A 26,294-nucleotide genomic window follows, 5' to 3' on the forward strand; every position below is an offset into this window, starting at 1 on the left:
TAAGGTCTGCAATTATAAATGGGACCTCATAAGGCTGAGTGAGAAGCTTCTATAAGGCAGAAGACATTGTCAACAGAACAAAGCTATAGCCTACAGACTAGGAAAAGATCTTCACCAACCCTACATCTGACAAAAGGCTAATAATATTCAAAATATATAAAGAACTCAAGGAATTAAACACCACCAAACCAAATAACCCAATTAAGAAATGGGGTTCAGAGCTAAACAGAGAATTCTCAACAGAGGAATATTGAATGGCTGAGAAACACCTGAAGAAATGTTCCACATCCTTAGTCATCAGAGAAATGCAAATCAAAATGACTCTTGAGATTCCATCTTACATCCATCAGACTGGCTAACATGAAAAACTCGAGTGATAGCACATGCTGGTGAGGATGTGGAGAAAGGGGAACACTGCTTCATTGCCGGTGGAAGTACAAACTTGTACAACCACTTTGGAAGTCAATCTGCCATTTTCTCAGAAAATTGGGAATAGGGCTTCCTCAAGACCCCAGCTATCCCACTTCTTGGAATATACCCAGAAGATGCTCCACCACACAACAAGGACATTTGCTCAACTATGTTCATAACAACCTTATTTGTGATAGCTAGAATCTGGAATCAATCTAGATGTCCCTCAGTTGAAGAAAGATAAAGAAACGGTGGTACATTTACACTATGGAATGTAGTACCCTACCCTGTCACAGGCCTAGGGGAGGGGAACAGGGTGAAAGAGGGAGGGAGGGGAGAATGGGAAGATACAAGTGAGGGGATAACAATTAAGATGTAATCTGAATAAATTATTTAAATAAACAAGCAAATCAAAAAAGAAATATAGAAGCTACTTCTTTTAAAAGTAAAATCATCATCCAGTGCATTCCTTCCTACCCCGCCTCCACCCAAAAAACCCCAAGAGCTCATTTACATTTGCATTGAGAATATGGGTCACCCAAGTTGGGCTCCAACATAAAAGCCTTAAGCTGTCTGCATTTCTGTAAACTCCCAGTTTTAAGATTGTTACCTGGCATGTGGGTTTACAAACCATCATGGAAGAAGGAAAGAAAGTTAGTCTTTGGACCCACCAAAGCAGGGAGACAAGAAAAGAAAAAAACAACATGGAAAATAGACAATATCTAAAAGCCAAAATCACTTTTTAATTTGCTTTCTCTGCAGCTAGACACTTGCTTTATTAACTCTAGTCTTTTGAGTAATTTTTTCCATCATAAGCACTTTCTAAAAAATCATTTTCGCACATTTCTCAGATACATCAAACCTCCCGGCATTCCTCAATGCACACATTATGGTACCCGAGCTCTAAATATAAAAGACTTTTATTATGTCCATTAACCACGGACATATGTGCTCCAAAAGTTTCCTGACACGCAGTCATTTGTGGTTTTTTAATTATAAACAGAAAATATTCGCTAGAAAAATAAAGAAGTGAGTCCATAAATGCATCTTTCTACATTTGAGTTTTTGTTTGTATACGGTGAAATGATGGGATAAATGCCTCTCCGGGCAGCAAGTGAGCATGCCTGTGTTCAGATATCCTGAGAGACACGCACAATTCAGGTGTGCCATTAAATCTACGCACTGAACAGAACTCAACCATCTGTAACTGTGGGTAACTCGGTCTTACTTTTAACATAAGGGTACGGATTTTTCTTAGAGTCTCCAGGTCTTGTTCCATGTGCAGAATTAAGATGGGAAAGGAGGGCAATGCCCAGTAAACTATTTGACAAACAAAGTCAGATTTATTGAATGCGTTTTATTTAACAACCAAAAAATTCTAACAGCCTAACAATGCACATAAGTTAAAAATTATCACTTAGTGATAACAAAGATAGTTGATTTACATGGAAAAAAGAAACATTTACAATATGTTAATCCTTATTCACATTATTGATACTGCAATAAAACACAATTTGTTTTTTTTTTTCTTCATTTCACAAAAAAAAAAAAGGCGGGAAATTGTGCTTTGTCAAGAGGCACTACAAGAGAAAGTTTCTTCTTCCAAATAGATATTATATGACAGATATTGAATAAATAGACATATATGCATTGTAATTCGCAAAGATCTGGCAAGACCACAGGCTAAAATGCCCACAGATTCACTTAGAACCACTGCAAACTTGGCAGTGAAAATTAAAAAATAAAAGGCAAGACTTAGCATTGAAAAATACCTAATAAATTTTTGGTTGAAGTGTAAAAGATACCAAATGCGGATGCCATCAATCGATGAACCACCTGTAAGAGCTTGGCAAAAAATCGGTGTCTAGGATGTGTACAGAGTGACTTCAGCAACAGTGTCAGAAGACAATTTGGGAACTCGGAGATCAGGGAGCAGCAACTGGAATCTCGATTAAAGCTGCAGCATCTACGGAAACAGGAAGGGCGGGTCCAGGCCTCAATGGCAAACAGCCATCCTTTTGCAAAGGTGCATGACGCTGATGTCAAGGTAACTGTTTTAAACATTGTTATTTGAAAAAGTACAGGAAAAATGTCCCTTTGAAAACTCCAGAGGTTACTAAGCAGCTACAATTAGCTTGTATTGCAACGTGTCTTCTCCCTGTATAGTGTAAGTTCTGAGTTAATATCTACACATAGAGGTTTTTTTTTAAACTCCTACCTCTTATACCTTTCAAATATATAAATAGTATTAACAGTTATATTACAATGTTTGTGTAGTAAGTAAACAGAAAATAAATTTCAAAGTGATATTGTATGAGGTCTTTGACAAGGTTGCATGAGGATACAACTCAAAAACAAAACGAAACGAAACAAAAATCCAACTGCGCATGGGGCTGCTGAGAGGCTATCTCAAGCCTGGGGCAGGTTCCGGAGGAGGCCAGTCTCAAAGGGGAGGTCCCCTCCTGCCATCAGTGTCAGTGGAACTGGAAGGCAATGCTACTGTTCCTAATAGGAAACTGAAGGAGATTTGGCAAACTGTAGTCGATTGCAGCTTTAACGCTCATTCCACAAACAGCCCGTTGGCATTAGTTCTGCTTTTACGTAAGGTAAGCGTTATGTGGGGGGGGGGGGGGGGTGTGCACTGGGACAGTATTTCCTTTTCCGAGGAGTAGGTGACTCTGCTGAAATGCTTCACTTGCTCTATTGCCTGGAGGGTCAGAAAGACTCAAAGCCAGGTTCCTGTTAGGGCTGCCATGGCAGGGGAGGGCGCCGGGAGGCCAGCAAGCTCAGGGTCTGCAGAGACTTGGCTAAAGTGAATGGAATGTGAATGAAAAAGAGTAAGTCCAAAATGAAAGCGGAGTAGGAAACACTTGGGGAGGGGGATTCGGTGGGGGGCGGGGGGGGGGGGAGATTTGTTGGAGTGTGAGCCCCTCTCATCGGGCAGAAACTTCTTTCTCTAACCTAACATTTCATCAAAACTATGTTCTATTTAAAACAAAACAAGCCAGAAACAAACAAAAGGAAAAGAAACAGTAACAACCAACAATTTTAAACGAGCAGGCTTAATAACTTTTAAGATTTGAAGCCACAAGCAGGGAAATAAACTTCACAACAAAATGTGGCTCATAGCATGAATTCCGGAAGTCCAACGTCAAAATGTCATTTTTTGAGACTGCACTAATGGCCAAGTTTCCTCTGCACTCAACTCTGTTTGAATTGCACAGAATGCATCTGGTCGCTACAGTGCTGACGTGCTCAGTAGGAATGTGGACGGTCACGTGTTGAGTCATTATTTTAAAGTGTGCGTTCTGTCTTTAAGAGTAATTTGTCTTGTATCTTTTTTTTTCTAACATGCCCTGATTTTCTCTCACTTTACTCTCTTCTTTCCTTCTCTCACTTTTTCTTTCTTTCTTTCTTTCTTTTTTTTTTTTTGGCAGTGTTATTTTGTTAAATACATACCTCAAAAATTACCCATTAAGCTGCCAGATAGGAAGCCATAGAATTAAAAAAAAATCAGGGACAAATACACAAAATAAATAGGAATTCAAAAATAGTCACCCCGCCCTGAGAGCAGGCCGCAGTTTCTCAAAAAGTCAAAGCGACTCACTGTGAAGTGGTATATTTTTTATACATAAACAAGTCTTTTCTTTAAGAACTCATTTCACAGTCTAGTCTTTCAGATTGAAAAGTTCTCTGTCCCATGCAATTTTAATATATATATATGTAAATATAGAGATATGTACATATACATATACACACACTTGTAGCTTCCTTCATTTATTTCCTGGGTCTTTCCATCCTGATACGTGCCTGGTGTCTCTTCCGTAAGTGCAAGGAGAATGACGCAGGGTCTCCCGTGACCAAAATCACTACGGTCCAGTCAATTGTGAAAGTTTAACACTTGGTGTCTTTGCCAAGGCGACTCTGAGTTTACTCAGTCTATAGGCTATCCTGTGTGACGGAGGAATGCCATTAAGGGTAAGAAAAATAAAACAGACATTTCAAAACAAAACAAAACAAAACAAAGCCAAGAGGATTTTTTTTTTTAAGAAACTAAAACAGAAAGTCCTTGGACCCATCTATTGCTTTGCCTGGTAGAGCGCACATTATCTCTGATCGGGTTCGGCGGGCGCCGCCTTGCTTTTCTCGGGGGCGGCGTTCTCCTCCTCTGCCTCCACCTTATACATTTCCTCGGAGCCTTCCTCACTGTCGTTCTCCTCCGACTCTGTCAGCAGCTCCTCGTCCTTATACTCCGCCACGTCCACCGCAGAGCCCAGGTGCTCCTTCAGCTTCCCATGATGCTTCACGTGGTACCTCTGGTTCTGGAAGAACTTGATGATGGTGTGTTTGGGGAGGTCGAGCTGGGCCGAGAGTGTGTGGATGGCTTCCTGGTCAGGATAGAGGCCCACGTCATGGATGAAGCTCTGAAGGATGCCCAGGGCTTCCAAGGAGATCTTTGTGCGAGAGCGAGGTTTTTTGGCGCAGCTGTCTTCTGTCGGAGGAGGTGGTGGGGGCGCTTCTTCTCTGGGAGGGGAGCTCTCCTTGGTCGGCTGGGACTGCTGTCGGTGAAGGACCTAATAACGAGAAGACGGAGAGATTGGTGTGACGTTTACGAGGCCACCAGACCGTGGCAGCGCTATTACCTCCCTCACACACTGCATTTAGGTTAAAGACATTATCTCGGGAAAGCAGAAACCATTTCTAACGATTTAGGGTCCCATCAACCAAACAACGTTGTGATTCATGAGAGTCGCTTGAGCTGGGCAAGGTGGTACAAACTTACACTCCCAGAATGTGGGAGGCAGGGGCAGGAAGATTGCCATGGGTTTGAGTTCAGTGTGGGCTACACCGCAATTTGATGCCAGCCTAGACTGTACAGCTAGACCTTGTTTCAAAAACAACAAAAAAGGAAGAGAGAGAATGAGAGGGAGGGAGGGAGGGAGGGAAGGAAGGAGGGAGGGAGATGGGGTACTAAGTAGTTAAGCCACGCCTGTCTGTGTCTGAGGTCAGCTCTAAGCACGGCTACATGGAGGGGCGTGGCTTCAGATCACCTACATCTGTAACTGTACCTGACCACACTAGTGACAGGCATCATAGCCCAACGTTAGACTCTTCTGCTAGCAGAGGGAGCTGGGCAAGTCTTTCAGCCTCCATCTCATCATGTGTCAGAGAAGGATTAAGAAACGGCCGCCCAAGCATGGCTCAGCTATCAAATGCATTGTGTGCATACAGTACAGTGTTCAGAAAGGAGGAGTAGCCTGGGGAAAGGAGGGGTAGCCTGGGGAAAGGAGGGGTGGCCTGGGGAGTCTTTTCAGCAAGGGACCTTAGTCATGGCTCAGCAGTATTCAGTGTGAGTGAGCTCAACTGTGTCCCCTTGAAGACAGGATTTGGCCCAGGAGGTCACAGTTAGCTTGTCCCTGGCTTTGTGCAAACTTCTAGTCAGTGGTACTCACTGCTACTCTCACCCTCATTGCTCCTCAGTGTCAGAGAGAAATAGGTGGCACTTTACACCAGAAAATGCATCCTTTGTAGGATTAGGAAAAATTGTTTACCTTCTTTTAGTTCTGATTTTGCTCTATAAATTTAGTTATTTTAAATTATATATATTCAAGGTAATGTAAAGATTTAACTTCTGTATGTTTTAAGTTTTAATTGACTGCTTTAAATACATTTAGATGGGTACTTTAATATCACTATAAACTAATTAATCCTCTGTTTTGAGCATACCTTCAAACTTCTAATTTTTAAATTTTTTTAATTGCAAGGTTTACTAGCTAGCTGTTAAAATTTAAATAATTCTCTTTTTATAAGTAGCCCCTCCCCTTTTTCTCTCTACCTATGCCACATAACCATAAGAGGAAACCCTAAGCGGACAACTCTTCTCTAAGCCTCACCCATCAGCACTATCATCGCAAGAAATAACCTCCCATTCTAATACGAACTCATCAACTCCATAAAGACTGGATGGGGGGAGCCTTGGACGCCACCACAGGCAGCTGACCTGTAGCTGCCTGCCATAGAGTTAAAGGGCAGCAGCAGCCATCCCTGCTGAGATGTGCTGAGATGCATGTGGTCATGTACAGACCTAAGGACCACATTGCCTGAGCTCAGGTAGTGCTCAGTTCCTTGTGTCCCCGCAATAACCCTCACAATAAAAACTTCACTTTTAAAAAACTACACACAGATTTCTTTGCAATTTTCTAATATTTTATGAAAGGCTTTCCCAAGTCAAGGTCCCAAATTATATATTTTCCAGAGGACAGGAACAATCAGGCCCAAGGAACATAGAATAATAAATGTATGTAGTTATAAAACAATCAAACAAATAAAATCCCCCATGGTAACACCCTCGTCACTGTTCCTCCCACCACAGGGACTACCCAAGTTGCCCACTACACAGCTAAGAACCAACACGGGCCTCAATATGAACAGTTACAGAAAGAGTCTGTGCTGCTCACCCCAGTCTCTGAGGCCTATGATAGAAAGCATATTTTCTCACCCATGTGAAAATGCCAGCTTTTTATAGAGTCTAATAAATATCAGAGGAGATAGAAAAAAATGGTAGCAGCAGGAAAAAAAAAATGTTTGACTTTTCAAATTACTACCACCAACTGGTAAAAAGCCAACGAGAGGCTAGGCATGGTGGCTCAGGGCTGTATAAGCACTTCGGAGGCTTTGGGCAGGAAGAATCACAAACAAGGCCAGCCTGGGCTACCTATGTTATAAGCTGGTGGCTGGTGGCAGAAGGAAACTGAAAACAAAGGACTATAAAACAGTAGACTAGCATTCAAATAGTGCTGACCAATTAAAGGCAATGGTCTTAGCATTCTCTTTACCGCTTTCAACTAAGAACAAACTCGTGTGGTCTGATGTGGTAAGCTGGCATCAGCAAAACAAGTGAGAGCTCCTTTACTCCAACGTCCTAATTAGCCCCGCCAGGAAAGTGGGGCTGCGCTGCGGGATCCCACAGCTTTCCGTGACAGGAAGATGTGCGCTCTGGGCCCGGGATGTGGGCAGTGTGAGCGCAAACATAAATATGCCTCTGTGTCAACAGGTGAGGGTCTCGGCTTTTGCTGAGAAAGGGGACTGGAATTAGGGACAAAGCACATTCTAGCAGGACATGTGCTCAAACACGAGTGGTCCCTATTAGAGCAACTGTGTTAATTGGAAAACAAAAGAGAATTAAAATGCTCCATTTTCTAAATTATGCTTGCCTTCTGTAGTAAAAGTCAGCAGAACGGTTCCATTTAATTGAATAATTAGATTGGTTCTTAAGGGGCTTTCCATTGTGCACTGAGTAGATTTAAAGAGATTTTCCAAAACTGTACTTTGAAGTTACTATAATCTTTCTACATGATAGCATTTGTCCTCCTTAGGCCCTACCAGTTGGACTACTCTACTTTCCCCATTTCTTAGAACAGAGCATAGTAATACAAATGTACAAAGAAGACATATATACATATATACATACATACATACACACACACACACATATACACAACCCAATCACAATAATAACAGTGAGTTCTCACTCAATGCTTATTTGGTTCCAGGCAGTTCTAAAATACATAAATTAAAATGTAATCCTACAATCTGTCATGAAGGTATAATCTGGACCAAGGACACCATAGACTAGAAAGGTGTTTTTCAAAAAGAAATACTATCAATAGAAATTTCCCATCAAGTGAGATGCACTTTCTCACCGAAAGGGTGGGCTCGTGGGAATGGCAACACAGGTGTGATGTTAAGTCACGTGCTAATTCTAGCATCTTCTAACAGACATGAAAAGATTATCTCTAAAGTGAACTGCCTTATTCGCTACCAAGCGGCCTGAGCCTTTTCCTTTTACACTGCTACTAGCCATTGGCTGTCTGCCTCCCAACCACATGTTTAACATCTGGAAGGCAATGGTCTCCCAAGCTGTCTATACCCCAGCTGTCTTCACTTTCCCAGAGCTGTTCTACCTACTCTAGACAAAGAACCTCCACCTCTGGATAGTTTGTAGTGAAAGATCTGAATACTGACCCATCTATCCAATGTCTATGGATTCCTCCTGGGTAGTGCTTTCCCGGATGGAGACAGTACTTGGAGCAAACAGAAAGTACATCTCCACAACACCAAGATGAGCTTCACCCAGAGGAAAACTCAATGCAAGCACTCTCCCGATTTCTCTCTCTCTCTCTCTCTCTCTCTCTCTCTCTCTCTCTCTCTCTCTCTCTCTCTCTCTCCCTCCCCCTCCCTCCCTCCTTCCACCCATTTCTCCTGCAAATAATTTTAGCTTCTTTCTTTCTCTCAAGACAGGTTTATAAACTCTTGTCAAGACAGGTTTATAAACTCATTTCATTGAGTCTTAATTTTCCTATCTGGGCAATTGTTGCATTTATTTATGACTGACTAGTTTAGTTTTAAATTGTTTTGCTTTTTGAGATTATAATATATCAATTTTCTCTTCCATTTCCTCCCTCCAAAGCCTTCTTCCTATATATTCTCCTCTTTTGCTCTCTTTTAAATTCGTGGCCCTTTTTTTTTTAAATTTGTTCATGTGTGTGTGTGCGAGGAGAGAGAGAGAGAGAGAGAGAGAGAGAGAGAGAGAGAGAGTCAGACAGACACAGAAAGAGAGACAGAGAGCATGCATACTCCCAAATACATACACTGTGCTCAGCCTGTAGGATATTGCTGTGCACATGTGCGCATGGTTTTGGAGACGACCATTTGGTATTGGTGTGCTTCTCCCTGGGGAAGGCTATTTGTCCTGCTCTTGTCATTCCTTAGTTGCCTTTAGGTCTTTGTGTAGGAGTGAGCATCCCTCTCTCCATGTTGGCATGACAGTTAGTGCCATCTTCCTTGTCCTGGCTGGTTTAAAGTCTACAGTTACATAAGGCCTGCAGTAACACAACACCCACACAGATGCAGTGTCTGACGTCACAAAGAGTACTGCGGCCTCTGAAAGACATACCATAGGAGCTGGAGTCATAAAATCCCCAAACTAGAAAGAATACAAGTGTTCACCAATGGTAGAATGGAGAAACGAGGGTATACTCACACAAGAGAGATGCTGGGCGGACTGTCGCACTGTGGGGAACTGCACAGACTTACTTTTGGGTGAAAGGAGTCAGATTCTATTTATGGGAGAGTCGAGAAAAAGCAAAGAACGCACTGCAATAAGAAAGCCTGCAGTGGCCGGGCATGGTGGCACATGCCTTTAATCCCAGCCCTCGGGAGGCAGAGGCAGGTAGATCTCTGAGTTTGAGGCCCAACCTGGTCTATAGAGCGAGTTCTCGGACAGCCACGTCACCAGCAGCAAGCTGTCTTTGAGAGTTACTGACTGAAAGGTTGGGAGACAGCCTCTGGGGAATGCTGAAAATATTCTCTGCATTGATGTGGGCAGTAGTTAAAAGTCTGAAATCGTATGAAATCATGAAATCATGTCTGAAAGTTTAGTCAGCTGTATGTTTAAGAGCTATGATTTTTACTATATGCAAATTGCATCACAACCCAAAAGGAAAAACATTTTATGGGTCCAGAACCAGTGTGGTGGTGGGCAGCTGTGAAGCGTGTCAAGCCAGGAGTGTCAGAAGTCAAGGCCAGCTTGGGTTACAATCTGAGGCTCGTCCTTACAACTAAGTAAAGCTGATGAGGCCCAGTGGTTCCTTTTATCTCTTAGGTGCGGTGCCATCTTCCTGTGATTTTCCAATGTAATAAAATGTATCGCTACGTACAGATAGCAGAGCCTTTTTACTCTCAGTCTTTGGGCACCTACCAATCCTGGTTGGTTCTTTTAAGTTTAAGATTTTTCTTTCACAAATGCATTTCTGGTGTTTCTGTAACAAGATTCCTGGAAGGCATATTTTAACCCCTCTCTCTCTCTTTCATAGCATCAGTTGTTGATTTTCAGCATCACTATGGCCCAGGCCATGGTAATAAAATATGCAAATTCCAATGAAAGCAACAGTAATAGTGGAAATGGACATTAGCATCCATGAAACCTGAGCCAAGTACTGATCTAAATGTTCCAAGTATATATGGTTTTTTAAAAAAATACTCTATTTCATGATAATCCTGGGTTTTGCCCCATTTTTATAAGAAAACTGATACAAATATGTTCAGGGGCCACAGCTTGTTAAGCCCATGAGGAGAGTGTCCAGAGGGAAGCTGAACAGGTCCTTAGAGCACAGGGGAAGTGGAATCCTAAGTCAAACATCACAGAGGAGGAAAATGAGTGACAAGGAGCACTACACAGGTGCAAGCAGAGGGGACCGAGGGAAGGCTCAGGGAGCAAGCAGCGCAGGCGCAAGGTCTGAAGGAAGCAAGGAAGCGAGGGCTGTGTACGGGAAGTGCTCCCGGCAGAGGAAGCAAGCAAAAAGTTTGGGAGGAAAGGAGCAGCACACAGCATCTGAAAACAACACGGCCGGCCTACTGGAGCTGTGCTCCCCAGTGCAGTAGACATGGCTGCATGCGCTTACATTTATTTACTTCATATGTGTGCAAATGTGTGAGCATGTCTATGGAGGTCAGAGGTAAGCTTTGGGTGTCTATTCCAAGGCACCACCTACTCTACATCCTCACCCTACCCCCATCCCCCCCCCTTTTTTTTTTTGACATAGGCTTTCTCATAGGTCTGGAATTCACCAAGGAGGCTAGACTGACTGGCCATTCAGCCCCAGGGATCCACCTGTCTCGCTCTCCTCAGTGCTGGGATTCCAAGCACACTGCCATGGGCTCTGGATATGAGCCCATGTCCTACTACATGTGTGGCAAGCACTTTTTCCATGTGAGCTATTTTTCCAGACCCACCCCACTTATATTTAAATTAATTAGATATAAAAAAGGAAACTTCAGTTCATCAATCACATTAGCCACATCTCATGTGCTTGGATGACTCCTGAGGACAATGCTACAATGGGCAGCATGGGCACAGGGCAACTTCCGCACCCACAGGAAGTGCCGGTGGCCATCCCTGTGCTGACAAGCTGTGACAACAGAGGGAGCCAGAGCCAGCACCGGAGCACAGAAGCTCAACATTCTAACATCAGGGTGATACACTACCCTTGGGAGACCTTTGGTCATATAACCTATTCTAGCCAAAACTAGAGCTCTAGCTGTAAAATACTATTATAAAACCAAAGAGAGAACACCTGGGCGTCTATATGCCAAATCTAAAGGATTCAGCTTACAGGACATTACTAGAGCCTCATCAAAGTATCCCAATCAGGAACATTAGCATAAAATAGCTAGAAATGAGCCCAGGTGCTTCTGTCCATAAAGGAATAATTTGTCAACAGTTAACTGATGGTTGTCTTCTTTAAGGGGCTGTGCTTAAAACACTCAGCCATGAGTTGACGGAGAAGAAAAAAGCACATCCATGCGTCAGATATTTGGGCACTTACGGGGTATCTTCAGCAATGGGATCTATTAATTTAGAAGGCTTTTAAATGAGGAGTTCTTGCCCTCACAATTAAGGGTTGCTGAATAGGTAAGCTACGGGTAGGACTTACACAAATAAAGTTCAAAACCTGATAAGGTCCTTCCTTTTTATTTTTGAAGCCTCTTTGGACATGGATTGACATGAAAATAACCACGCAGGAGGAAAAGTTGTAAATACGTTTGAAAGGGATTCCAACTTCCAAGTAAAGGCTCAAACCTTCCCGACCAGTTATAATATGGACACATGCTGCTTCTCTGCCGTCAAACTAGAAACTTGGAAAACAGAAGGCCCTCACAGTACCATGACAAAAGCCGACGGAGAGAGATAAAGCCCTCTTCTTAAAGCTCTTAGCGTTCAAATAGATTTTGAAGGCCCCAATGAAAACCAGCTGGGAGCCATGTGTAAAATATAATGGTTCTTGCCTGCAGGGAAGGAAGCAAGATCTTGAATGATTAAGTTTAGGAAAGTATATAATTCACTGTATCATTATGGGGTGAACTGGATTACTTACAATAAGCCAAGACTTTGTGGTCGTTTTTATATAGAGAAAATGAGAAATTATTAAGGAGGTGACTGTAGAGGGTGGTGGAGGCATGCAACAGGTTAAAACAGTCTCCCAGGTGGCTGCGTGTGGCTGTCTACAACAAGATTCACCCACAGCAGTGGGCCTTGCCCAGGGCACAGAGAACAGCAACAGGAGATGACAACGTGGACAAGACATCCTTTGTCTACATCTATTGGACATTAAGTGTCTAAATATCTGTTCCTCGCTTTGTTTTACCTCATCTATGCCGACAGAATGTGAGATGCTCAATCAAAAAAGGTAAGTATTCTCGCACCAAAAATTCCAAGAAAAAGGCATTTTTTTCAACAAAGACAATTGGCTGGAAGTCCTTTGGCATAAACGTACCGACGTATACCAAACAGAAGAATAATTGCGGCTCTTTTTAACCATTACTATATATAAATGTCCTGCAGTTGAGGTTTCAACAAAGTTAGTGGCGAGTTTCCCTCCACCCCATCAAAACCAGCAGTACAGACTATTAATTTTAGTCCAGAAATTCAGCAGGGGAAACACCTAGCGCTGGGATTTATAAAGCGGGAGTTGCCTATTACCTATATGGCTCACTCATTGGACTGTGAACTGTCGAATGCGCATCTCAGGCTCGGCTCCCTGTGAGTGCTCAGGCCTTCTGGGCTACGCTGCGCTGAGCCAGCCCCATATCCTCTGGTATTTACTTCTAGTTTTGCTGCTGTTATGGCTGCTGAGCACTGGCTATTCTTTTTCTTGCTATTAGTCTATCCGCAGTATGTAAAGACATCACCACCACATGTAGGAATTCACTTCCAGTACGGATTTTAGAACAGGGACTTATATATATATAATTTTGTTGCTATTTTTCTTTTCTCAGAAACTTCCAAGGCACTGGATACAATTGTGTAAAACAGTTCAAGCAAGTTGGGGTTATAACGTCTGGTTTCAAGTCAGTTCCTACTCCAGGCACCACTCACTGCTTTTTAGCCTTGAGACTCTTGAGCAAGCTACTCCCTGAGCCCTAGTGCTTGGCGCCCAGGCAGCTATTTTTTTTTTTTTTCAGTATTAAGAAGAAAGGTCAAATGAGATCACACATAAGAAGTTACTTACAGAGGTCTGATCATAAATAAAGCTTTGCAATTTTCATTTTTAAAAATTATTTTTATTATTACTAACTATGTGTATATGTATATATGAGCATATGCACGTGAATGCAGGTGCCTGAATGGGACAGAGATGACCCCTGGGGCACCCAGCTGCATGCTGGGAACTAAATTTGAGTCCTCTGGAAGAGCAGCATGTGTTCTTGAGCGCTAAGTTGTCTCTCTAGCTCCAAGCAATTTTCTTTTTTAAAATGTGAGGAACACTTAAAGATCAATACTGAATTCCTTGTGCATTTTTCTATCAATATGCTTATTATTAAAACAACAACAGTTTCAACACTTGGCCGTTTCACTTGAAGGTTCCAGATGGACAAGAAAACAGGCCTGCTAGTAACTTCTCTTCCTTCCTTCATCACAGACTGAACAGCTGTTTGTGCTCACCATGGTACCTGGCACATCGAAGTTGCCTCTGGAGCATTTGTCACACAGAACTGAATCTCAAGGCAGGAGTCCCATTTGAGATGGTGTCGTCCATAATGAGCCGTGTGCACTCTTAGGGATACAGTCCTCAGTAACGGTCCTCAAAGTTAGATCCATGGGGCCCCTGAGAACCCTACGCTGTGTCAAGACACTCCTGACATTCAAAACCACTTCCAAGCGAAAACTAAGGGGTGACTGCTCATTGCTTTAATTGTGCTAACTGTGCTAAAATTTGCACCAATGGCACAAAAATACAGATGGGGAGACATGGCCTGTGGCAGTCAAGGTAGAGGCAACCAAGCTGAACTCACAGCAGCTTTCAGCTCTCGTCTACAAGCTCATGGCTGAAATGGCATCACTTTTGTGTGAGAATATTCTTGATTAAGCAATAAAACCTCATTAATTATTAAATCTCAACAATTGAAAACATATATCTCTCCCTAATATTCTCTGTGAGGAAATAAGAACACTGGCACGAAGCTCTGTTGCAACATAGCAAAGCCATGTGGTGGTGTTGAGAAAGCCTGTCCCCACACTTACTCTCCAAGGAGCATGCTTCGGTCACAACGCCGTGCACTGGGGCCGAGAAGCTTCTCTACCATGCAACAGCACATTCCTTGAAGGCACGGATAACAAAAACCTGTGGCTATTCTGATTTTGGTAGAGTTCCTTAAAAAAAAATTGAAGTTGGGAGCTAGGGAAATGGCTTACTGAGTAGACTGTTTGCTGTACAAGTTGAGGGCAGAATTCAGACCCCCAGCCCCGAGGCAAAGAGCAGGTGTGCTGGCAGCTATGAGCTCCAGCAGCACTGGGCAGGGGAGGCAGCTTGCTAACCACCTACTCTAATGGAAACTGTAGCCTAAGCAAGAGACTGTCTGAAAATGCTAGCGTGGGTCCTGCTACATGTCTTTAATCCCAGCACCTGGGAAGCAGAAGCTGGCAGGTCTCTGAGTTGGAGGCCAGCCTGGTCTATAGAGCGAGTTGCAGGGCAGCCAGGGCTATATAGAAAGACTCTCTCTGGGGAGGGTGGAAAGCATCCAGTGCTAACTACCCTCTCCCTGTGCACACACAGGTCCACGTACTGCACATACATGTGCACACACAGGTCCATGTACTGCACCTACATGTGCATATACACAGGTCCACATACTGCATATACATGGGCACACACAGGCCCATGTACTACATGTACATGTGCACACACAGGTCCGTGTACTGCATATACATTGGCACACACAGGCGCCCATGTACTGCACATACATGTACAAACATGTATAGACACATAGAACGAAAGTAAGCCTGCCACTTTAAGTAAAACGTCTGAGAGTAATTACTTCTGGTGGTAAGACTTGACCTTTTAGGTAAAAATGAGAATTTGGAAAGCATGACCGCCACAATAAGCTTATCAACATCCCAAAACATAAAGCTCTCCTACTGAAAACTGGTGCTGGTTTAAAAGATAGTGATTTAAAATGTTATTTAAAGAAGCCTCATCATTTGTAAGATCTGCATAAATGAACAAACGAATGCTTTCCAGGTGACTGATACATAATGCTACAAAGTTAGAAACTGTTAAAAGAGCCACTCGAAGTTAAATGGCGGCCAACAAGAAAGCACACAATTATGAAATATTCACCAATATGTTGAATCAATTCCATTCTGCAAACAGCTTTCAAAACACTATCTTGGTAAAATAGCAAAACAAAATTCTCAATTTTCCGGAATGCTTGTTAAAATATCTCTTGCTAGTTAAGATACTTTCTCAACTTCAACCAAAGCCACACATTGCAATTGCAAGAATCTAGTAGCCTTGCATTAAGACAGACACTAAAATATCTTCAAATGTATATAAAGGCTGGCATTTTAAGTTTTAAGTATATTTTTCATAAAATATATCCTTTACATATATATGTATCATGTACAATTATATGTACATATATAATATATATCATGTACAATGTGTATATATATATATATATATCATGTACAATTACTTAAGACTTAGCAGACAACTTGAAAAGGTTAATCATTAATAGTGTAATATTGATATATGCAGCAACATATTACTGGGATCATCAACTACAAAAAATGAAAGTGGGTCACAAGACCAAAAAGTTTGAAAACTTCCATACTAATTAATCACACTTGAGACATAGGTCTGCCTCCCCCTAATGATTACCAATCTCTTTACCAGGAAATTCAAAATAGATCCTGCAGTTGAAAGTATTCTTGTTTGAGTCAAATCACCTAAGGCCCCAGAGCAGGGGCAGGGAGGTAGGGAAATCACACACAGACAGACAGACAGACAGACTGACAGACAGACAGACAGACAGACAGACACACACACACACACACACACACACACACACACACACACACACACGACGAGCGTTATGATTTGCCTCTTGACTTTATCACTCAGAGACATTTTCACAGGCAAAACATATTCACTTAGACACAACTCGGCACTATTTTTAACTTCAAATGATGCCACTTGGGTTGGCTCTTACGGCTGTAATTTCACATCCTAACATTATAAGGCTTATTAAAAAGTATGGTTTCGTTCTTCTGCTTTTGAGGTGGGATTGTACAGTATCCTAAGGTCAAAACTCAGGAAATATGTTATTAAAAAAAAAAAGTATCCATGAAGTGATGACAAACTGCAGACTACAGGTGTTGGATTACATTTTGACTCCAGGCAGGTTTAATATAAGTTGGTTTTCATTGTACAATTGCTGTTAGCTGCAGGAAGGGGATTTTAAAAAGAAAGAAGGAAGGGAAAAAACAGAGTGGAGCTCAATAAAAAGAAGGCCATGTTAAAAGAAATCAATACAAACAAGCAAAATGACAGGAATCCTAGCACGGAAAATCCATGTTGAATATCCTCGAGCCTTACCCGAGGTTTCTGTAATATTGTAACCAAGATGCTATGGGAAGGACTGTGTGCGCTTTTAATGCAACTTAATAATTGTTTCCCAAAATAAGCACTTCGGTCAAAGAAAAAAGCATAACAACACTGTGACACAATAATCTGTTAAAATAAACTTGATGTTGGAGGAAACATGGGTCTTAAAACAGCCTTCGGCTTAGAGCATTTCCTCCTCAGTAATAAATTGAGAACAACTATACCAACAACCCTGAATAGTTTAGAGCAAAACAAATATGTTGCAGTTATTAATAATGGTTCTAGGAACGGCCAGACTCTGTGACTATCCAAGAGGCAGCCCAGCGAAACGCTTCCTTCATCCAACTGGATGAGCTGGCACAGGAACATAGCAAGGATGGGGTGACTGGTTGCATCTCAATTAAATGGCCGCCAAGTGTTGCAGTTAGGCCATATTTTCCTCTAAGACAGGTTATCAACCTTCCCGATGCTGTGACCCTTTAATACAATTCCTCATATAGTGGTGACCTGCAACCATAAAATTTTCCTCATTGCTACTTCAGAACTGCTACTGTTATAGATTGTAATGTAAATATTGGTGTTTTCTGATGGTCTTAGGAGACCCCTGTGAAAGGGCTGCTTGCTTGACACCCCCCCCCCCAAGGAGTCACAGCCCACAGGTTGAGAATCATTCTGTAAGATACTTCCTATTGCATAAAATGATTTTTTTTCCCCATGCTCCTCCTTGCCTTCGGTGACTCCATTCTATAAATGTCTTTTGACTCCATTTTGAAAGAAAAGAGTGACTAAGGCCTCTTTAACTTGTACTTATCCTGTAAATGTAAATAGGCCTACATTTTCTGTATGTTGTGTTCTATGAAATAAGTAAATATGAGTAATTATGATTGGAGTAATAGTAGTGGTGGTGGTAATCATCACATCATCATCATCATCATCATCATCATCATCATCATCATCCTGTATTCACCCCAGCCAGGATATTAAACTAAGCATGATTAGTTGCTATTGTTGACATGGATAAGCCTGATATGTTTATTGTTAGTCAATAAATTATGACATTGTGGAAAGGCTGAAATGTGTTTGCCCATGTTTCTGATATAGTGTGGTCATGGTGCCAAGACAAAAATCAGAACCCAAACCAAACAAGCAGAGGGCGCTAGGAGGGCTCAGGTGCTTGAGGGCATGCCTTGCTGTTATTCAGGAGGATGGTTCAGTTCCCAGCACCAACATGGCAGCTCACAACCACCTGCAAACCAGTTCTAGGGGAGCTGATGCCTCCTCTTTCTGACCTTCACAGGTGCCAGGCATGCACAAGGCACAAACATGTCTGTGTAGGGAAACATTCACACACAGGAAATAAAATTTTTAAAATCTAAAACTTTAAAACACATGGACCAAGCAGAGATGATCAACTTCCCGGTTAGATACTAAGAAAGGCAAAGCACTGGCCATGTGGCAGACTGAATGGAAGCACTATCCTCCCCTCATCAGCATCATCTGAGAAGGCAGCTTATTGATCATCGAGAGATTATGTAACTAAAAGGCACTCCTTAAACCTGACCAGCACACTCCCAACAAGGAGTAAGGAAGAAGAGGATCTTTAGCACAGTTGAAGCCGTGACTGTGTGTCCTTGTGCTTGAGCGGCGCCTGGCCCACTTAGCAGTCTCATGTGCCTACGAAGCAGACGCTTTCATTTTCCCCCTGTGCCCAGGCACCTCCATCACCTTGATCTTGTCTTCCTAGAGGACAAAAACTGACCTACACATTTAGGTCTATCTTTTGAAGAGAAGTTCCAAGGCACAGGCAGTGACAGTGTGCGGCAAAGATCTCCTATTTATGCTAAAACAGGGAAGCGTAACATGGAAATGGCTGGCCGTTAGCTCTGTGAACCCGACTTTTAAGTCAACACGTCTTGCTTCGCTGGTATGGCTGGGAGAGGGTGGTTCTTGTCCCAGCCCACAGGAAAGAAGTTCTTGAGTTAAAGATCATTAGAGTCACTGACTAGGGCGGGTGAAAGGTTAGGATGACTTGAGTAACAGGAATTCAAATAGTATTCAAAGGAACAGCCTAAAAATTCATAATGGCTCCTGGATGGCCAAAGGCCAAGAGAGAAAGATGCACTAAGTTTTCAGTTAACATGCTCACCAGAATTCTGAGGCAGTTAATCTAGTTGGCTAAATAATTCTCAAGAGAAGTAAAAATGTGACTGAAATGAAAACAACCTCATCGATGCCTGTGATACGTGATTTGTGAACTCTGAAATTGGGTTTTATTTAAAATAACAAAACGGGGGGTGGCGCTAGGCAATGCCAGTCACGTTGTTAAGGCAGAGGCTGTGAACTGTTTGAAGAGAATTCTGAACGCACTTGGCTCCTTATTTGGGGGCAAGGGGCAAAGGCGGGTTATTTATGTGTCTGAGGCCTCTGTAGGATATGAAATGGGCCGCATTTTCGGTATAATTTTTACAGTTGGGACACTCCAAAAGCAGAACAATCTGACAGTTATGGTTACTGAAAATATTAGATGCTCACCAATAATATATGACCTCAGCATTTTTCTGCTTTCTGGATATAACCACTTAATAACAGGACTTGGGAAAACTGCACTGTGTGAATCAAACACATAAAAGTACGAGCATGCCTTTTATAGAAGGCAAATCTTGGGCAGTGCATTATAATCAGTTCCTCTGGCAAAAGACAACATCGCTTGCATTACCACACCGCTGAGATATTATAGCTTATTATACCCTGAAGACCAGACTGGGTAAACCAAGTCAGATGATCTAAGCAGGGCTGCTCCTCAGACCATGAAGCAGAGGTACCCAGCCAAGATTCCTGGTGACTTAGTGCTTAGATGGTGTCAAATGAACGCTCATCAAACAGAGATTTACTTTTCTGCTTTCACTTAATTCCATCAGTGGCAGGCCTCCCGGCTATTTTCTTTCAAGAGAAGAATACAGGGAGATTAAATGGCGTGAGGTAAAGCTTCCCAAAGGCTGACTGGGCTGTCAATCCTGGAGTATCCTCTTTCACCACTAAACTCCTTCACTGTGGGGATGCTAGCTTCGCATCCTCCATGCTAACAAGGGAAGGGGAGACTCTTGCATCTAAACTTTGCACCTGAGCACCCAGGGAGAGGTGAGAGCTGGAAGGACCAGGCACTCTTGTTCAACCATGAAAAATGAGAGAAGAACAGCGTTCTCCTCATCCCAGGGTAGGGAGTGGAAAGAAAGTCTTCAGTTCCTAATTCCCCAGGGCTGAGTAACCGGCCCGGAGGTTCCTTTTCCCACAAGAAAAGATTGTGGTCTGTACGCTGTAGAGGACTCTGAGGTTCCCACGAGGCCACTTATTTACATCCTTATCTTCTTGAATTCACACAGCAAGTCCACTTTGTCCTCTGCCACATTGCCTCTGCTCTTCCGAGCGTATTTGCTTACCCTGTGCGGGTCATCCTCACAAGCTGGGACTGTCGAGTGATTAGACTTTCAAATGTGAATTTGCTTAAGGGTGGATTTAATTTAATAGCTGAGAACTCAGTACAAAACAAATATACTTACAAATGACATTAGCAGGGAATTAATCATTAACACTCTTGATTGGTGTTCCAAGATCAACCCGCTACGTTGGCTGCCAAGATCACGGCGTTCTCACCGACTGGCTCCCTCGTCTTAAAGTCAATCTCTAGCCCACTCCATGTGCTGAAGAGGACTCCCTTTTAACCAGCTCTCAGAGGAAGGTCCCATTCTTCATATGTACTCCTACTGATGGCACTTGGATCTCTACCATCTCTTCCCTGAGTGACTACCACTTTCTTCTAGCAGGCCTCACTGCCACAGCCCACAGGACATCTTGCCAAAGGCCTCCAGTGGCCGTGAGTCAGGCCAAAGTCTCTTGAGTGTCCAAGAAGACTGTCACCTGACTGTTCCTCTGCCCTATTTTTGCTTCTCAGCCCCTGGCCGGCAGGCTACCACCATCCACACCCTCCTACTCCTGGGTCTTTGCTCTACTATTACGCTCTAGGAAGACTCCTGAGAGCCCCTGGACAGCCTTCTGGGTCCTCTCACCAGTCAACTTTTGATCTTGACACTGTTTTCTGTGGTTTAATCTGTACTTGGCTACACTGTTACAGTGGCCTATTCTTGAATACCAACCACTTCACAGGTACAGTGTCTTCAATAAATATTTGAAACTTAAAATTTATCATAAAATATCCAGGATACTTCTGTAGCAAAAAAATAGGCATATTGAATAAACTGAGATTCTTAGTAAAAGGGTATATGCTTTCTGAAAAGAGCTGAATTGGAAGAGGTTGTGGTAACTTGCTACCTGTATAGACTTAGGATGCTTTGTAGCAACTCGCTGTGTGCATGCCATGCTATGCAGCTTTCTAACTCTCCCATATCACTGGGCTGGAAGTGACTGGCACCCCGGAGACAAACTCTTAGGGTGTTACTATTGCCAGACACTGGAAGTGACATATTTGCTCATTTGCTTCTCTCTCTATCCCTTCTCACACTGCAAAAACATTTGTGTTCTTGGCAGATCCCAGAAAGCCTGTAGCAGCCAGCTGCTATGACCAGAAAAGTTGTTGCAGGCAGGACAGCAAAGAGCAAAGGAAACTTGGGAGAGTCCACATAAGACAAAGGAAGGGAGCCTGAGCCACGAGAGGACCTATGAAAGCTGCAGATGTTTCCTTATGAAGCCTGTGTGTCCTTGCAACCTCCAGAGAAGGCGCTGGCCCCCCGACATAGATATATGAGAATGTTATCTAGCTAGAAAATGCTGTGGGGAAAATACCCAGTGTATTCTCCAAATCAAAGATAAAATGTCAATGTGGGTTTCCTTAGAGTGGAATGAATGAAGTTCATATGAGTGAAGAATAAAGAAAGAAAAGTACAGAATCACTTCCCAGAATGCATTTTTCATCCCCAGTTTTATCCATCCTCTCCAGCTTCAATACCACATATTGCAAAGTGAACAAATGGTTCAAAATAAGCTCTTAGATGCTTTTTGACTGCTCTGTAGCTTATTTATATTTTATCAAAAATCTGTTTTTTAAAATAGTCAACTAGAACTAAATAAGTCTTGGAAGTTAAACATAGAAAACCAAACATAAGCCATCTCACATATCCATAGAGATCAAAAGGCATTAGTCAGCATCAAAGAAGACTTTTGTCTTCAGGTGGTGTGCTTTTAAGGTACTGTCCAGTTACCCTTGCCGAGAATACAGTTTTTTGTTTTTTTGTTTTTGGGGGTTTTTTTAGCCTTGTCAGGATCTCTGTCAGAATCATAATTCTAAACCGATGAATAAAATGCTATTGTCATATTAAAACACTTGATCGTGTGCGACCTCAAGAACCCCAGCTTTCTATTTCTGAGAAGATAACGGATTTAATGAAATATTTTTAAAGTGGAGCTGGCAGAGAGACTATCGGTACAGAGCACAGTCAAGAGGCAATTCAGATGGCAGACGCAGAGAGAGCACAATTTACCATGTAGACTGCAGCAATGGGCATTAAATAATCATCTCTGAATAAACTCCACAAATCAATATGGCCCTGTCGCTCTGAACTAAGAACGGTATTGCCTAAAGGAAATCTCTAAGGTCAACCAGCAATTAACTGAAAGGTTTTGATTGAAAATGCTATTGACTGCTTTCCTATCACACAGCTTCCTGGTTATTATACTTCATGGGCTAAGTAGGTGCCAAGACATTAAACTGTCAATAATCTATTAATACTGGACAGCCTTGCTCACTCTCTCTCTCTGAATCTGCAGGCAAATATATTCAAGCCAAATACCTTGTTAGAACCAACACAAACTCCTCAACCCTGACATGGAAACTGCATCTTCATTATCCCATTTTAAATGCCTCGAAGTGTTGCTCAGCGAAGAAGAAATATGTAGGTAGAGATGATGGTTCACACGAGTTAAACTAACATTTGTTTTCTAAGAGATTGCTGAAGGAGTGGAGAGTGTCTCCTGGACCCTGCCTTACTTTCTAAGTCATATTTAACAGTTCCTAAATGGAGCATAATAAACACTTTACAAAGAGAAATGAGAAAGTTCTTCAAAAGGGCCCTGACAGCCTCTGTGTCTCTCAGCAGCTGGAAAGCAGTTATATATGGGGGGTGGGTGAGGGGGGGGGACTTTTAATGAATTTAATAGAGAAAAGCACTTTAATTAAATGCTGTCAAAGTGGATTGTATTAATGACTGTACACAGAGGAATTTCAAGGCAGCCAAGTTTATTTAGCAAATAGAAACTGGGCTTTCGAAGCCTGCAAGTATTTATGTTTCTGCAGTTGGAGCACATCTAGAGGATGACGGTGTCAAATGAAAGCATTGAGTTATTAGATATGATTTTATTTATTGTATATTATTAAAGTTTCAAGGGCCTCAGGGGAGTCAGTTTCATTTTCAAAATGAGGCACTGTATCTGATCAGAAGGGGTTAAGGACAGAGTATTGCCCCCACATTTTTCCCTGCTCCCTAGAACTTCTCTGCAGGCAACGGTGAGCAGAGCAGGCGGGAGAGAGGCCTGCCTTCTTTTCGGTCTGTTTGGCCAAAATTCATATCACTGCATAGCAGTGGCAAAGAAACCAATGGTAGAGTGTTTCTCCTCTGGCTCTTTCCCCTATTTGTATTTTAGTTTCTAAACTTTTCAGTGAGTTGCCCCAACACACAACTCAACCTATTACACACAGAAACAAGCTGAAAAATGACCAAAGCTTTCAGAAAGCTGCATGAAAATTTGGTTGCTGAGGCCCATTTAATGAAAACCGTGAGGGAAACCCCGTTCTACAAAGGTAGCAGATGTCTGACTTGGGGCAATGGGGCAGGGGGAGCTTCCTCGGTGTCTTCTGTTGGGAGTCTGATCATAGAACAGACCTATTATTAGTGATATTACTTTAAAAACAAACAAAGAAAACACGAGCCTTAATGCATGAAAGCTGTAAAAGATTGAAAGGCTGGTCTGGCTGGAAAATCCTATGTGTGTGTCAAAATGATTTTCTCTACCGTTTGTAAAATTGTAATTATCCATGATAAGCTGTTATCCACGATACAACAAGGGTGAAAGATTTCAAGGAAACCCATTGGAAGCCAGGGATTCGCCATTTGGTCTTCCATCTCTGACACCACCATGTCTGAGATCACAAACCACTCTGTGATTTACCACATCCTTCTTGCAGTTATATATACAGCCTTGCAGGCTGTCTTTAGATTTTTAATTCAAACCATAAGAAAGGGGGAGAGAAGGGGGGATATGTGAGGATGAGAAAGAAAAGAAGCAAACCCCTAAACCCAGCACCTACTTCCTTTTGAGAGCAGAATAATAATCACAAATGCAGACTTTCAACTTTCTAAATAAATAATCTGATTTTTAATCCTCCCTGCACCCAAGCTATTTATTAATATCAGATGTCTGGTCTGTGTCTTTGTAGCTCGGAAACATAGAAGTGACTGTGCTTTTCCATCTGTGCCAAGATGTTTCAGCCTGGGCTTTGAAATGCTACAAGTGCAGATGAATATGACATGGGATAGGAACTGACTGCAGATGCATTCTATATTTGAGGAGTGGCGACACAGAGCAGTGAGGACGTTACTTGTTCATGTGGTGCAGTGCACTGCTCCAATGCACATGGGCAAGTACAGAGAGATGGCTTACGTCCAGGCTACCTAGCACTAGCCCACTGCTGGCTTTGTTCTGGGAAGGCAGAATACATTGGCTATCTTCTTGCAAATAACATGACAAAAAACGCCTGTCCTGGTTAATCAGTACATCTACTACGAAGCTGATATACCAAGAATTATCAACTGCTAGGACAAGATGGGGCATTTGATTCAGATTACGTTTCACAAGGCAAAGAATCAGAGAGTCTGCTTGGTTTTTCATTACAGAGGGAAGAACTGTGTTAACAGTGTATAGCCTCTCTCTCACTGGAAGGTTTGTATATCAAGTACTCAAATGTAGATTTCTTTCCAACACGAACCTTTAAGTTATACCTACATAGAAACTCTCAGTATGGGCACAGCACAATCCCTCCCACTTTCTGTTGCTATATTTTAAGTGTACTGTTAACAAGAACTGTCCCACCTCTCCTCTCCACCACCACTGCCACCACCATCACACACACAAAAAATAATGCTCAGGAAAACTTTACATGAAAAAACCATTTTGCAGCCAGGTGTGGTGGTGTGCACACCTATAATCCCAGCACATGAAAGGTAGGGGCAGGAAGAGACAGGATACAAGGGCAACCTCAGCTAAACAGTGAGTTTTTAAGGCCAGCCTATGCTCCGTGCAGCCCTACCTCAAAAAATGGAGGGTTTGGGGGTGGTACTCATTTTGATCTAGATACTGTGTATTTACAGCCCACGTTCTCTTTCATGTTTTATTCACTCAGTTCCCAGCAGGAATGAGGAGACTCTTCCACAGCCACACGAACTTGTCTTCAAGAGTTTCTATCACCGATCTGAGCCATTCGGGTTTGCGTTGGTGAGTGTTTAAAGATTGGCTCTCTGGAATTAATAGTCCCAATGGTCTCGTTGGCAAATACTTAATGTTAAGGCCACCGTGGTGGGTTTTATGCTCTCAAAAGTGTACCAATAACCCCCCCCCCAAATTCCTGAAACTGTAACAGGCTGGTATAGACTTACTACAAGGCACCCTGACTCTGCTGTGGAAAGTGACACTACACCCCTGCTTTGATGGGCCACACGTTGCTTCCCGGCCCCTGTCTCTGGAATCCTTTTGTTTGGCCTGAATTAGCTGTCATTTTTTTTTTTCAATGCCTACATGATAGGTTGACTTCCACGCAAAGGACAATCCCCCAGAAGATTATGTATCAAAAGGTGACTGGTTTGCAGGGAGTTTGATCACAAAACAACATGTGAGGAAATTGAACTTGTGGCCTTGGGACTGTTAGCCTAGGCAGTTTGCTTGATCCTACCATTTCTAGGGTCAAGCAACGTAATAATAAAATGAATGGAAGTCAGAACTTTGGCAGTTTTCCTTTAATTGGAAGTGTGCTTTTCTGTCACTACAAGAGGAACTTCCAGGCTTCCACTTAATAAAAATCAGCAGTAGTTTTCGGCTACATTAGATTTCCACACTAAGCAGAAACAGCTGAAGAGAGACCACTCACTATAGGTAGGCTTGGCTCGGAGTTTCAGACTCAGTGGCTGCCTTCTCCTGCCAGAGTTCAGGTCTCCCAAGCAACGAGACTGGGTCAGTCTAGCGTAAGCAGTTCAGAGCCGTTACGTTCTTGCTGATGTTCTTTTTCCCTATGCTCTGGATTCTTCCCAGAAGCAATGGGCTTTTGCTTTGTTTCTGGCTTGCTTTTGACACTCATTGAAATGAACTAGATGGAGCAAAGCAAAGAATGAGTGTACCAAATAAAGAGCCTCCGAAATCACCTACCTCGTGTTGTAA

General features: G+C 42.5%; 1 protein-coding gene across 4 annotated transcripts in view; it reads right to left on the reverse strand.

The window, feature by feature from the left end:
* Positions 1-1,748: 1,748 nt before the first annotated feature.
* Positions 1,749-26,294, reverse strand: part of SATB2 (SATB homeobox 2) — a 185,807-nt gene continuing 161,261 nt past the window's right edge. For all 4 annotated transcript variants that reach the window (XM_084780227.1, XM_084780224.1, XM_084780225.1 and 1 more), the window contains one exon: positions 1,749-4,985. In XM_084780227.1, coding sequence (XP_084636353.1) covers positions 4,518-4,985 — 468 coding nt within the window. In that variant the 3' untranslated portion in view covers positions 1,749-4,517. The remainder of the gene's footprint in view (positions 4,986-26,294) is intronic.

This window comes from Acomys minous (genome assembly GCF_964271855.1).
Source record: "Acomys minous genome assembly, chromosome: 4".
NCBI lineage: Eukaryota > Metazoa > Chordata > Mammalia > Rodentia > Muridae > Acomys > Acomys minous.